A 12,568-nucleotide genomic window follows, 5' to 3' on the forward strand; every position below is an offset into this window, starting at 1 on the left:
AAGGCGTGTGTGAGCAAGGAGGCCTACAAACCTGACTCATCATCTCTGTCTTGAGGAATGGGCCAAAATTCACCCAACTTATTGTGGGAAGCTTGTGGAAGGCTACCCGGAACATTTGACCCAAGTTAAACAATTTAAAGGCAATGCTACCAAATACTAATTGAGTGTATGTAAACTTCTGACCCACTGGGAATGTGATGAAAGAAATAAAAGCTGAATAAATCATTCTCTCTACTATTATGCTTACATTTCACATTCTTAAAATAAAGTGGTGATCCTAACTGACCTAAGACAGGGAATTTTTACGAGGATTAAATGTCGAGAATGATAAACTGAGTTTAAATGTATTTGACTAAGGTGTATGTAAACTTCCGACTTCAACTGTATCTATGAAATAGACTCCTTCATACCTATCACCACTACAATGGTGTAAGACACATTGACGTGTCGTAAAACTACTACAGGTCCCCTTAACATGTCTTTTTGTCGACATCAATTCTTACTGACCTCCAGGCATTAACCTGGAAATTATCTGATGACATCAGACACATTCTTGTCACGCCCTGTCCTTAGAGAGATGTTTTATTTATCTATTTGGTTAGGTCAGGGTGTGATGTGGGGTGGGCATTCTATGTTTTGTTTTCTATGTTTCTATGTTTTGGCCAGGTATGGTTCTCAATCAGGGACAGCTGCCTATCGTTGTCTCTGATTGGGAATCATACTAAGGTAGCCCTTTCCCTCCTTTCAGTGTGGGTAGTTAACTTTGAAGCTTCACGGTCGTTTTGTATTGTTTTTGTTGGCGACATTCTAATAAAGAGAAATATGTACGCTCACCACGCTGCACCTTGGTCCACTTCTTTCGACGGCCGTGACAATTCTGAACAGGTTGCAGCCTACCCGGATACTTGGTTACTTGGTATGTGCGCTTGTGTAAGCACAGACACACACGTACAACGGCACATGTAATAAGGATTTATACTTGGATCACTTAAGCGTCCGAGCAAAATAGCAGCCTTAGTAAAGTTGAAAATTTACTTTGAAGCCTTTAACTCTACAGCTGCAGTACTCACACGTTTCTCCAGAGGTCCATAGGTCATCCCTGTAGACTGCCCGAACCTGGTGCCTTGCAGCTGTAGACTTATCATGTAGTTATCAACTTAGGATAGCGCCCTAAGCAACACCACAAATTAGGAACGCCCTAGATATGACATTAGACAATGCCATGATAGGTTCATTTTGCCGACCATGAACGTATGTAGAATACAGTCCAATTAGATGGTTTGATAATTAGATTTTGTATATCATTTGTTTATGCTTTCATTCCTTTTCCTTTAAATTCCTTTGACACTTAGGAAGTGATAGAGCCTTAAACAAAGTCCCCATACAACCATCAGTTAGTGCCACAATGCCGCTCAATGGGAAGAAATGTAATTATATATTTTGAGTGTGTGTGTGCGTTGTTAACATCTGCCTAAGTTACTGCCCAGATCTTCCTGTCTGGATGACCAGACGATGGGTACGGAATGGCGATCCCAATCCGGACATCCGCTGCCCATCCTTGTGGTGGCCCGTTCCATTTGCAAAAATCCTACCCAGGTCGACCACCAAAGATGGACCACAACGGCAATCACCAACTGGACATCCACTGCCCATCCTTGTGGTGGACTGCTCCGCTTTCAGAGAGCCTACCAAGGTCAACCACCAGAGGGGGACTGCAACGACGTGGCCCTTTTTGGGTGTATATCGTGGCTCCCCCCTCTCTCTTTCTCTCTCTCTCCGACATCAGGTTTTACAACGGTCATAAATACTTGGAAGAAACTGCCATGCAGTGTTGCGGGAGAGAGTCTATGGAGACAGAGCTTCTCTTGCCAAAACTCCTAAGCCCTAAAATGGGAGAATAAAACAATATTTATATTTTTGTGAATGTGGGAGTGGTCCGTGGACACTTAAGGGACAGTCATGTCGAGTGTGTTTCATTTGGTGATCTCATGAGGGACAGGAAACACTCATTACTGTATCTTTGGTTATGTACACTTCTTAATTATGGGGTTTACATGTAAATATTGTGAAACGTATGTGATTAAACTATTTGTGAAAAGATGTAATGTGATGTTAACCTCCTAAATGAGAAAATATGGGTTTTCATATAAAGTTAACCAAATCAGTGGCCACTCCCACGTGAGCATATTTGGCGACCCCCCCCCCCCCCCCCCCTTTTCTCAGACGTGTATAAAACCCACTCCTGACTAAATGTACATTAGACCAGAAAATATGGAGCTAACGCTACATGTTAAAATGGTTAAGAACTATAACTCTATAGGCCAAGGAGACCAGACAGCGTGTAGTGTTGGCTGCACGGATGGAAATGGTTCAACTCTGAGACTATCGATCACTACAGTATAAAAGCAAATCCAAGACCTAGAATTACTAGTCTGCAGCTGGAAATTATGTAAGTCTAGTACGAGAATACCGACAACTGCGGAAACATCTATTCCATGCAACGACCATCTGTACACCTGACGTATCCAATACAACAGAAACTATCCAGAGCCGCTGAGAAAGCGACCACTACGAAAGACATTGTAACATCTGGGGAAGTTAACCAGAGACTTTCTGATGAACTGACTCTCCGACAGACGGACCGGCGATTCCAAAAGAGAAGACAACAACGACATACGGGCGTAAATATATACATTGCAATTATTTTCGAATGATTTTTTTTTTTTTTCGGCTGTTCATGTGCAATGGATTAGCATTTCAATTAATATAATAATCAACTGTTTGTAGTGAATCCATTTGGTCTTTCCCGCTTTTTATCGGTCCCCACCCCTTTCCATTGTCTACCAAGCCATCATACCGGTTTAGTCCACTAGGGACTTATCAATGCATTGTGTTAGTAACCAATAACTACGTAATAATTACAAATAGAATTGATTTGATAAAATAAGTCTTCACATTTAACGATATTCACATTACGACACAGTCAAAAGTTTGGACACACCTACTCATTCAAGGGTTTTCTTTATTTTTACTATTTTCTACATTGTAGAATAATAGTGAAGATGTCAACTATGAAATAACACATATGGCATCATGTAGTAACAAAAAGTGTTAAACAAATCAAAATGTATTTTATATTTGAGATTCTTCAAAGTAGCCACGCCTTGATGACAGCTTTGCACACTCTTGGCATTCTCTCAACCAGCTTCATGGGGTTGTCTCCTGGAATGCATTTCAATTAACAGGTGTGCCTTGTTAAAAGTAAATTTGTGGAATTTCTTTCCTTAATGCGTTTGAGCCAATCAGTTGTGTTGTGACAAGGTAGGTAGGTAGGTAGGGAGGTAGGTAGGGAGGGAGGGAGGGAGGGAGGGGGGGGGGGGGGGGGGGGGGGGTTATACAGAAGATAGCCCTATTTGGGAAAAGACCAAGTCCATATTATGGCAAGAACAGCTCAAATAAGCTAAGAGATATGACAGTCCATCATTACTTTAAGACATGACGGTCAGTCAATGTGGAAAATTTCAAGAACTTTGAATGTTTCTTCAAGTGCAGTCACAAAAACCATTAAGCGCCATGATGTAACTGGCTCTCATGAGGACCGCCACAGGAAAGGAAGACCCAGAGTTACCTCAGCTGCAGAGTTACCAACCTCAGAAATTGCAGCCCAAATAAATGGTTCAGAGTTCAAGTAACAGACACATCTCAACATCAACTGTTCAGAGGAGAATGAGTGAATCAGGCATACATAGTCGAGTTTCTGCAACAACAAAAAACTACTAAAAGACAGCAATAAGAAGAGGAGACTTGCTTGGGCCAAGAAACACGAGCAACGGACACTAGACCAGTGGAAACCTGTCCTTTGGTCTGATGAGTTCAAATTAGAGTTTTTTAAATTCCAACTGCCGTGTCTTTGTGAGACGCAGAGTAGGTGAACGAATGATCTCTGCATGTGTGGTTCCCACCGTGATGCATGGAGGAGGAGGTGTGATGGTTTGGGGGTGCTTTCCTGGTGACACTGTCAATGATTTCGAATTCAAGGCACACCTTAAAACCAGCATGGCTACCACAGCATTCTGCAGTGATACGCCATCCGATCTGGTTTGCGCTTAGTGGGACTATCATCTTGTTTTCAACAGGACAATGACCCAAAACACACCTCCAGGCTGTGTAAGGGCTAATTGACCAAGAAGGAGAGTGATGGAGTGCTGCATCAGATGACCTGGCTTCCACTATCACCCGACCTCAACCCAAATGAGATGGTTTGGGATGAGTTGGACCTCAGAGTGAAGGAAAAGCAGCCAACAAGTGATCATCATATGGGAACACCTTCAAGATTGTTGGAAAAGCATTACAGGTGAAGCTGGTTGAGAGAATGCCAAGGGCATGCAAAGCTGTCATGAAGGCAAAGGGTGGCTACTTTGAAGAATCTAAAATATATTTTCATTTGTTTAACACTTTGTTTGGTTACTACATGATTCAATATGTATTATTTCATAGTTTTGATATAGAAAATAGTCAAATGAAGAAAAACCCTTGAATGAGTAGGTGTGTCCAAACGTTTGACTGGTACTGTATATGTATTGGATAACAGCACAGTCATTTGGGATTTTTTGGGCTCATTAAAAGGTATTTAATTTATTTAACCTTTATTTAACTAGGCAAGTCAGTTAAGAACAAATTCTTGTTTACAATGACAGCCTACCCCTTTCGGATACTGGCCCAACCCTCTAACCACTAGGCTTCCTGCTGCTCCATTGATGTATGACTCATCAGGCTCAGGTAGCATCAGGTGTCAATTTTCGGTCAAAGCTCTAATCAAATCCAGACAGGCCTATTTATATGCTTTATAATGCTTTTGAATGACAAGTCCGGTTTTCGTGGGAAATACCGGGTTACCTGGGAGAAAGGTTATTTATTCTTAGGAGGGAACACATGTAGAATACTGGTAAAATAGTCAACCCTACTGTAGACCTTCATTGCAACACAGTGTGTTTTAATAAATGATTTGGTGACGTGAATATATTTAGTATAGTTTTTTTCACTATTTACATTTTTAAAATCATGAAATTTACTGACGGAAATGGTCCTCCCCTTCCTCCTCCGGGGAGTCTCCGCTGTTGAGCATGTAAGAGGTTTGTGGTGCTGACATCCTGATAATTCCTTCAGATTGGCTGATATCCTCAGTTGGCCATGCTCATTGGTCGGGGTGCTGCGACAGGCGTCAGAGTGGACATTACAGAACGACGCACTTGAGGGAGCATGAAATCAACTCTGGGGAGGTGGAAAACACGCAGCACCACAGTACACCACAGTGCTTACGCAAAGATACTGTTGGTTCTCATGCCAGAAACGAGCTATTTTGACACAAAGACATGCCACAGAAAAAACGTATTTTCAGATAAGTAAAAAATGGACTGCAACACAGCTGATCATTTGGCTCTGTCATACATTACATAAAATCCACTGTTTTTGAACCCTTAACATACATGACCAGCACTACAGCATTACAAGTGGGGTGCTACACATTGGTAATAGCAAAGATAATACAACAGTATAATCAATGCAAAGCTTTGTCAGACAATTTTCTTCTCCCCTCCTGTTCCCAGGTGGCTAAAATCAACCTGCTGTCGGCCCAGAGGCGAGAGCAGCACATCCTGCTCATGGTGCTGTCCATGGTGTCCTGCTACCTGCTGTGCTGGATGCCCTACGGCGTCATGGCCCTGGCGGCCACCTTCGGCCGGTCAGGCCTGGTCACCCCTGTGGCCAGCGTGGTGCCCGCCGTCCTGGCCAAGAGCAGCACCGTAATCAATCCTGTCATCTATGTGCTGTTCAACAACCAGGTGAGAGGGGGCGCTAAAGGACGGACCAGAGGGACAATGGTGTTGTTCACCTGTCGTGTAGCCTTTACAGTGGTGGGGAGAAACGTATATGCAGCTTAGACAGACTTATGACAGCCTGGCATGTGAGTAATATAGAGGTGAAAGAAACGCACACCTATTTAGGCGAGGTGCTGACTAGCGGAGTAGAACACTTGACAAATTAAAGGAGAGCCGCACACTCAGATGCAATCATTTAATAACCTAATAACCAACGTTTCGTCAGACAAGCTGTCTCCATCAGGGTATAATGACAAACACTGCAGGTCACTAGTTTATGTAGTGTCAAAGGACACACACAGGTGTCTGTAATCATGGCCGGGTATGGCCTGATATCATTGGTTGATTGTCAGATATAAAAATAACATACCAAAAACATGAATGGATAGCATACGATCATAGATACAATTTGGCTACATAAGCCTACAAACATTTACAACAGCAAAATCACAAGAATGGCTTCAGATCAACGTCTACGTTAAGACCGAGGGAGCAAGGGTCTTTAAATTAAAGATCCAGGCAGCCTCTCGTTTTAACAATAAATTGTCCAGGTCACCCCCCTCTCTTAGGGAGGGTGACATGTTCAATGCCGATGTAAAGTAGGGACGGAATCGAGTGGTTTGCTTCCAAGAAGTGGGCCGCAACTGGGTAAATCGAGTTCTGTCATGTTCTGAGATTTGTCCTTTTAATTCTCTCTTTGTTTTACCCACATCGTTTTTACCACAAGGACAAGTTATAAGATAAATAACGGCCTTAGTGGAGCACGTAATAACACCTTTGATTGGGATCTGTTTCCCTGTTTGGGGGTGTTTGAAGGAACTACATTTATAAGTGCCATTGCATGTAGCACAGCCATTACACTTGTAGTTTCCATCCAGTAGGGGCGCAAATAGACGTTGTGCAGGGATATCTTGGGGTGTATAGACGTTGTGCAGGGATATCTTGGGGTGTATAGACGTTGTGCAGGGATATCTTGGGGTGTATAGACGTTGTGCAGGGATATCTTGGGGTGGTAAATCAGAGTTTTGTTTGTTTTGTTTTGAATTGTCTCCATAGCAATATTAGTCGGACCATTTTTGTACCCCCTCACCTTGCATTTTCTTTGCTTCTCAGCCATATTTCTGTCTAAATCGGATTTAGTTTTTTTGCAAAGTCTTTTGATTCGACAGAATTGGCTGTAGGGCAAACTGTTTTTCAAGGGATGCGGGTGACAACTTTCAGCCTTCTACGAACTGTTACGATCAGTAGGTTTCCTGTAAAGATCAGTGTATAGAACATTACCCTCACACAAGATCAGGAAACTGATTTGACGTGTCAGACTGCATAGTAAATCTCAGATGCTCAGAACAAGAGTTAAGAAAAGCAGGAAATGCCTGGAGCTGTTTTGCATCACCCCTCCATAGAACAAAAATATAATCAATGTACCGTTTCCAATGAATGATGTGAGGCAAGAAAACATTTTTGATGGACTGTTTCTCCATGTAACCCACATACAAATTAGCATAGTTAGGAGCCATGGGGGATCCCATAGCAGTACCCTTCATATGAATAAAGAAATAATTTAGAATCATGAAGTAGTTGTGTGTGAGAGTACTATTTCAGCCAATGTTATAATGCCTGCACTGGAAGTTAGTTCATTAGGGTCACGTTGCAGAAGAAAATGTAACAGCGTCAATACCGCCCTCGTGTGGAATATTCGTCATTAAACAAAGTATTATCAGGGAGAGATCAAGAGATTCAGTAATAGAGATCACACTGCTGGTGTCCTTTACAAAGGAGGGGAGCTGTTCTGTGAGTGGTCTAGTAAAAAAGTCAACAAAAGTCGATAGAGGTGCCGTTACTGCATCAAGGGCCGCTACAATAGGGCGCCCAGGAGGTTTTGTAACATTCTTGTGTAATTTCGGCAAAGTATAAAAAGTAGCAATTTTAGGGTGTTGAATAACCAAAAAAGAACATTACTTTTTAGCTATCTGACCAGAACTTAAATACCCATCTAGGACAGTAAAGATAGTGTTCTGAAATTGGGCAGTGGGGTCACTTCTGAGGTTCTTGTAAAAGGTGTTGTCAAGCAGTTGTCTATGACACTCATTTACATAAACTGTCCTCTCCATGAGGACAACCAACCCACCCTTATCAGCAGGGCAGGTAAGGACGGACGTATCGGATTGTAAATCAAGCAGAGCTTGTTTTTCATTCCTGAGGTAAATTCTGGAAAGATATGTACTCCTGTTTGTTCTTAAGGAGATGAACAACATATTATTCAACGAGTCTGCAATACGTCTCAATAGAGTGATTGCGATTGGATGGAGGTACAAAATAACACCTTCTTCTAAAAGGAGTCGGAGGATGTGCAGGTGAGAAACCTACATGTTCAGTAGAAATATCACTATTAGGGGAGAAAAAGTGTTCCCTTAAATGGATGTTATATCGGCATCGAACATGTCACCCTCCCTAGGAGAGGGGGTGACCTTGACAATTTATTGTTAAACGAGAGGCTGCCTGGATCTTTAATTTAAAGACCCTTGCTCCCTCGGTCTTAACGTAGATTTTGATCTGAAGCCATTCTTGTGATTTTGCTGTTGTAAATGTTTTTAGGCTTATGCAGCCAAATTGTATCTAGGATCGTATGCTATCCATTCATGTTTTTGGTATGTTATTTGTTATATCTGACAATCAACCAATGATATCAGGCCACACCCGGCCATGATTACAGACACCTGTGTGTGTCCTTTGACACTATATAAACTAATCACCCCGCAGTGTTTGTCGTTATACCCTGATGAAGACAGCTTGTCTGTCGAAACGTTGGTTATTAGGTTATTCAATTATTGCATCTGAGCTCCTAGAGTGTGCAGCTCTCCTTTAATTTTTCAAGCCTGGCATGTGAGGCCAGAAAGACAATCACACACAGCCCCCAGAGTCCATACTAAGGATACCATTGAGGTATCATTTTAGAGGTATGTCCTTACATGTTGACATGATGTTTTTGCTAAATACTCTATTTCATGTTCATGGACATGATTACTTTAGCTTGACAGGCTAATCATGTATTTTGTTATGAGAGCTCAGTTAATAAAATGTATAAATGGGGCTTCAAGTGCTTGTGACAGCCCACCTGTCAGTGAGGAGCAGAGAGGGACTGGGTGAAGGGACACTGCTAACATCCCCACAAGGACTACTGACAGTGACACCCTAACTCCTGTCATTGTGGGGACACAGTATTGTGAGGACACAGACTCCCAGTAATTACTTTGCACCTCTCATCGCCCTCTGCCTCATAGATACTACCTATGACACTTACAGTAAGAACAGGCCGGCTGACATACTTAGTTTGGCAGCTACCTTACATCCCATCTGTCCTCTCTCAGGGCACTTGAACCAAGAAGAGGTGTCAAGTATCAACACACCACAGGAGGTTGGTGGCACCTTAATTGAGGACGAACTTGTGTTAGTATTTGGACCGGAGTTAGTGGAATGGTATCAAATACATCAAACGTGTTTAATGCCATTCCATTTGCATTATTATGAGCCGTTTTCCCCTCAGCAGCCACCACTATTACAAAGACTTAATTTGAAAATTTTAATAGAGAACACATACTAGCAAACTAGGTCACTCTATGCTCTCTTTATGCAGCCTGGTCTCATAGACTAGACATAACATGTAAATCTGGAACACTCAAATTAGTATGATGCTATGTTTGGTATGGTGACATAAGACAGAAGGTTACTGCTTGAAACTCATCATAGAAAACTTGATCATTTTAGCTAATTAGCTACTTTAACTACTTACTATGTTTTAGCTACTTTGAAAGTACTTAGCATGTTAGCTAACTCTAACCTTAACCCAAACCCCTAGTCTAGCTAACGTTAGCCACAACAAATTGGATTTCATAATGTTTTTAAATTCGTAACATATTGCACATTTACCAAATTCTTAACATATAATACAAATTGTAATTCATAAACTACGAAATGGATGATGGACATCTACAAATGAACACATGAAACCTATCATACTAAATGGAGTGTCTCTGATTTACATACAGAATAATATGAAATGCTCTGAGACCATGTAGCTTTCTTTGGATGAGTTTGATCAAATCAAATTTTATTGGCCAAATACACCTATTTAGCAGTTGTTATTGCGGGTGCAGGAACACAAGCATTTCGCTATCTCCAAAAGCGCAGTAGTATCTAACAGTGCAGTAGTATCTAAAAATAATTCACAAAAATACACACAAATCTAAAAGTAAAAGAATGGAATTTAAAAATGTATAAATACTAGATTGAGCAATGGTGGAGTGGCATTGACTATAGTAGAATAGAATACAGTACATATACATATGAGATGAGTAAAATCAGTATGTAAATATTATTTAAACATTTAGTGACTAGTGTTCCATTATTAAAGTGGCCAGTGATTCCAAGTCTATGTATATAGGGCAGCCTCTAAGGTGCAGGCTTGCATAACGGGGTGGAAGCTGGCTAGTGATAACTATTTAATTACCTTAAAATAGAAGCTGTTTTTCAGTCTCTCGGTCCCAGCTTTGATGCAACTGTACTGACCTCACCTTCTGGATGATAGCAGGGTGAACAGGCCATGGCTTGGGTGGTTGATGTCCTTGATGATATTTTTGGCCTTCCTGTGACATTGGGTACTGTAGGTGTCTTGGAGGACAGGTAGTTTGCCCCCGGGGATGCGTTTGGCAGATTGCACCACCCTGCAGTTGCGAGCGGTGCAGTTGCCCTAACAGGCGGTGGGTGATACAGCCCGACAGGATGCTCTCAATTGCACATCTGTAAAAGTTTGAGGGTTTTTGGGGGCCAAGCTGTTGCGCCTTCTTCACCACACGGTGTGTGAGTGGACCATTTCAGATGGTCAGTGATGCGTATGCCAAGGAACTTGAAGCTTTCCACCTTCTCCACTGCGGTTCTTTCGATGTGGATAGGGGCGTGCTCCCTCTGCTATTTCCCTGAAGTCCACGATCAGCTCCTTTGTTTTGTTGACATTGAGTGAGAGGTTATTTTCCTGGCACCACTCTCCCAGGGCCCTCACCTCCTCCCTGTAGGCTGTCTCGTCATTGTTAATAATCAGGCCTACTACTGTTGTCGTCAGCAAACTTGATGATTGGCCACGCAGTCATGGGAGAACAGGGAGCATAGGAGGGGGCTGAACACGCACCCTTATGGGGCCCCTGTGTCGAGGATCAGCAAAGCGGAGGTGTTGTTTCCTACCTTCACCACCCAGGGGGGCGGCCCATTTGGAGGTCCAGGACCCAGTTGCACAGGGCGGGGTTCAGACCCAGGGCCCCGAGCTTAATGATGAGCTGGGAGAGCTCTATGATTTTGAATGCTGAGCTGTAGTCAATGAACAGCATTCTTACATAGGTATTCCTCTTGTCCAGATGGGATAGGACGGTGTGCAGTGCAATGGTGATTGCATCGTCTGTGGATCTATTGGGGCAATAAGCAAATTGAAGTTGGTCTAGGGTGTCAGGTAAGGTAGAGGTGATATAAACCTTAACTAGCCTCTCAAAGTACTTCATGATGACAGAAGTGAGTGCCTCAGGGTGATAGTCATTTAGTTCAGTTACCTTTGCTTTCTTGGGTACAGGAACAATGGTGGACATCTTGAAGCAATTGGGGACAGCAGACTGGGATAGGGAGAGATTGAATATGTCCGTAAACACTCCAGCCAGCTGGTCTGCTCATGCTCTGAGGACGCGGCTAAGGATGCCGTATGGGCCGGCAGCCTTCCGAGGGTTAACACGCTTAAATGTCTTACTCACTTCAGCCACGGAGAAGGAGAACCCACAGTCCTTGGGAGAGGGCCACGTCAGTGGCACTGTGTTATCCTCAAAGCGGGCGAAGGTGTTTAGCTTGTCCGGAAGCAAGACGTCGGTGTCAGCAACGTGGCAGGTGTACCCTTTGTAGTCCGTGATTGTCTGTAGTCCCTGCCACATACGTCTCGTGTCTGAGCTGTTGAATTGCGACTCCACTGTCTCTGTACTGTATTTGATTGCCTTACTGAGGGAATACTTACACTGTTTGTATTCAGCCAAATTCCCAGTCACCTTGCCATGGTTAAATGTGGTGGTTTGCGCTTTCAGTTTTGAACATATCCCAGTCTGCGTGGTCAAAACAATCTTGAAGCATGGATTGCGATTGGTCAAACCAGCGTTGAATAGACCTTAGCATGGGTACTTCCAGTTTGAGTTTCTGCCTATTGGAAGGGAGGAGCAAAATGGAGTCGTGATCAGATTTGCAGAAGGGAGGGTTAATCATGAAACATACACCCCTGCCTTTCTTCTTCCGGGAGAGTTTTTAATTTTTTATTCCCGTCTGATGCAATGTACTAAGAACCCAGATGGCTGAATGGAAGGGGACAGTATATCCCGAGAGAGCCATGTTTCTGTGAAGCAGCGTATGAGATCCTCACCCTGAGCTTGTCTACTTTTATTATCCAGAGACTGAATATTAGTAATATACTCTGAAGAGGTGGATGGTGTGCACGCCTCTGGAGTCTGACTAGAAGTCCACTCCGAATACCTCTTCTCCGCTGGCGGTGTTTTGGAGTAGCCTCTGGAATAAGTTAAATTGCCCTGGGGGGTACAAACAAAGGATCCAATTCGGGAAAGTTGTATTCCTGGTCGTAATGCTGGTGAGTTACCGCTGCTCTGATATCCAAAAGT

At 42.9% G+C, this 12,568-nt stretch overlaps 1 protein-coding gene across 1 annotated transcript in view; it reads left to right on the forward strand.

The window, feature by feature from the left end:
• tmtops3a (teleost multiple tissue opsin 3a) overlaps nucleotides 1–12,568 on the forward strand; it is a 28,984-nt gene that overhangs the window by 13,734 nt on the left and 2,682 nt on the right. The window contains exon 3 of the mRNA XM_021559637.3: nucleotides 5,607–5,840. Coding sequence (XP_021415312.3) covers nucleotides 5,607–5,840 — 234 coding nt within the window. The remainder of the gene's footprint in view (nucleotides 1–5,606; nucleotides 5,841–12,568) is intronic.

The sequence above is a fragment of the Oncorhynchus mykiss genome, chromosome 14 (assembly GCF_057628025.1).
Source record: "Oncorhynchus mykiss isolate SJ-2025 chromosome 14, ASM5762802v1, whole genome shotgun sequence".
NCBI lineage: Eukaryota > Metazoa > Chordata > Actinopteri > Salmoniformes > Salmonidae > Oncorhynchus > Oncorhynchus mykiss.